Source organism: Pyxicephalus adspersus, chromosome 10 (genome assembly GCF_032062135.1).
Source record: "Pyxicephalus adspersus chromosome 10, UCB_Pads_2.0, whole genome shotgun sequence".
Taxonomy (NCBI): Eukaryota; Metazoa; Chordata; class Amphibia; order Anura; family Pyxicephalidae; genus Pyxicephalus; species Pyxicephalus adspersus.
In genome coordinates this window covers 12143922-12145024 of record NC_092867.1, presented here as the reverse complement: position 1 = coordinate 12145024, position 1103 = coordinate 12143922, and the positions used below count along the sequence as shown (strand labels likewise).

General features: G+C 39.4%; 1 protein-coding gene across 1 annotated transcript in view; it reads left to right on the top strand.

Annotated features, from left to right (window-relative positions):
* UROS (uroporphyrinogen III synthase) overlaps window positions 1-1103 on the top strand; it is a 19760-nt gene that overhangs the window by 1663 nt on the left and 16994 nt on the right. The window contains exon 2 of the mRNA XM_072424683.1: window positions 755-832. Coding sequence (XP_072280784.1) covers window positions 770-832 — 63 coding nt within the window. The 5' untranslated portion in view covers window positions 755-769. The remainder of the gene's footprint in view (window positions 1-754; window positions 833-1103) is intronic.

Sequence of the window (1103 nt, the reverse complement as noted above, 5' to 3'; positions counted from 1 at the left end):
CCTCTCCTCCTCCTGTGTCACTGTCTGTATCTGTCTGTCATTTGCAACCCCTATTTAATATACATCGCTACGTAATATGTTGGTGCTATATAAATCCTGTTTAATAATAATTTAATAATAAATTGGAGGGTGATTGGGGGGTTATTATTTGAAAGTAAATACTTATAATGGACTAATTAAAGTCCTTGTAAAATGCTAACTTTTCCCATATCAGATATAGTATAGATATCACAAGTGAGGAAATTTCTAGATCATTATTACATTTACATCATATGATGGAATGGGAGCCATTGCTGGTTCTCTATCAGGCAGGGCACCTCGGGTCCTGGAAGTATATTACTTCTATTGTTGCATGGTAATGTACAGCGCTGCATCATATGTTGGCGCTATATAAATACTGTATAATAATTACATGGCTGCCATGCCTCATGAGATGGGCAATAATGGTGATTCCCAATGTTGGTATTCTCACTGCTCTGACTTATGATATCATACTATAAAAAAGTTTATATTAGGAACAAGTAGGCCAATGCTATTATAAAAAATAAACTTCTGGCCTCACAGTGCCAAATTCCCCTAATTGTAGGCGTCTCTGTGACCCCCGCCCGGCAGTTTGTATTTAATCTGAAGAACACAGCACTTTGTCTTATCACCGCTCAGCCAGTTCTCCTTACTCATCAGGATGTGTCCGGGCTATAAGTGGGGTTTGCTGCACGTGCTAGAAGCTGTTCTAACTTTTCCCCGTTGTTCTTAGGACTCATCCAGAATTATGAAGGTTTTGTTACTAAAGGAGCCCAAATCTGGTGAGCATGGAGCAGACCCCTATGTGGAGGTAAGCAGAATAACCGATAGGATTTTATCACCTCCATAGAAGTATAAGACGTAATAATGTTTAGTTATTTAGTAATTAATAAACAGGATTTATATAGCGCCAACTTATTACGCAGCTCTGTACAATAAATAGAGGTTACAAATGACAGACGAATACAGACAGTGACACAGGAGGCGAGGAACCTGACCCGAAGAGCTTACAATCTAGGAGGTCTGACACAATAGGAGGGGAGATAAATAGTGGTGGGTGAGTAGTGAGGGTTTAAGAGACA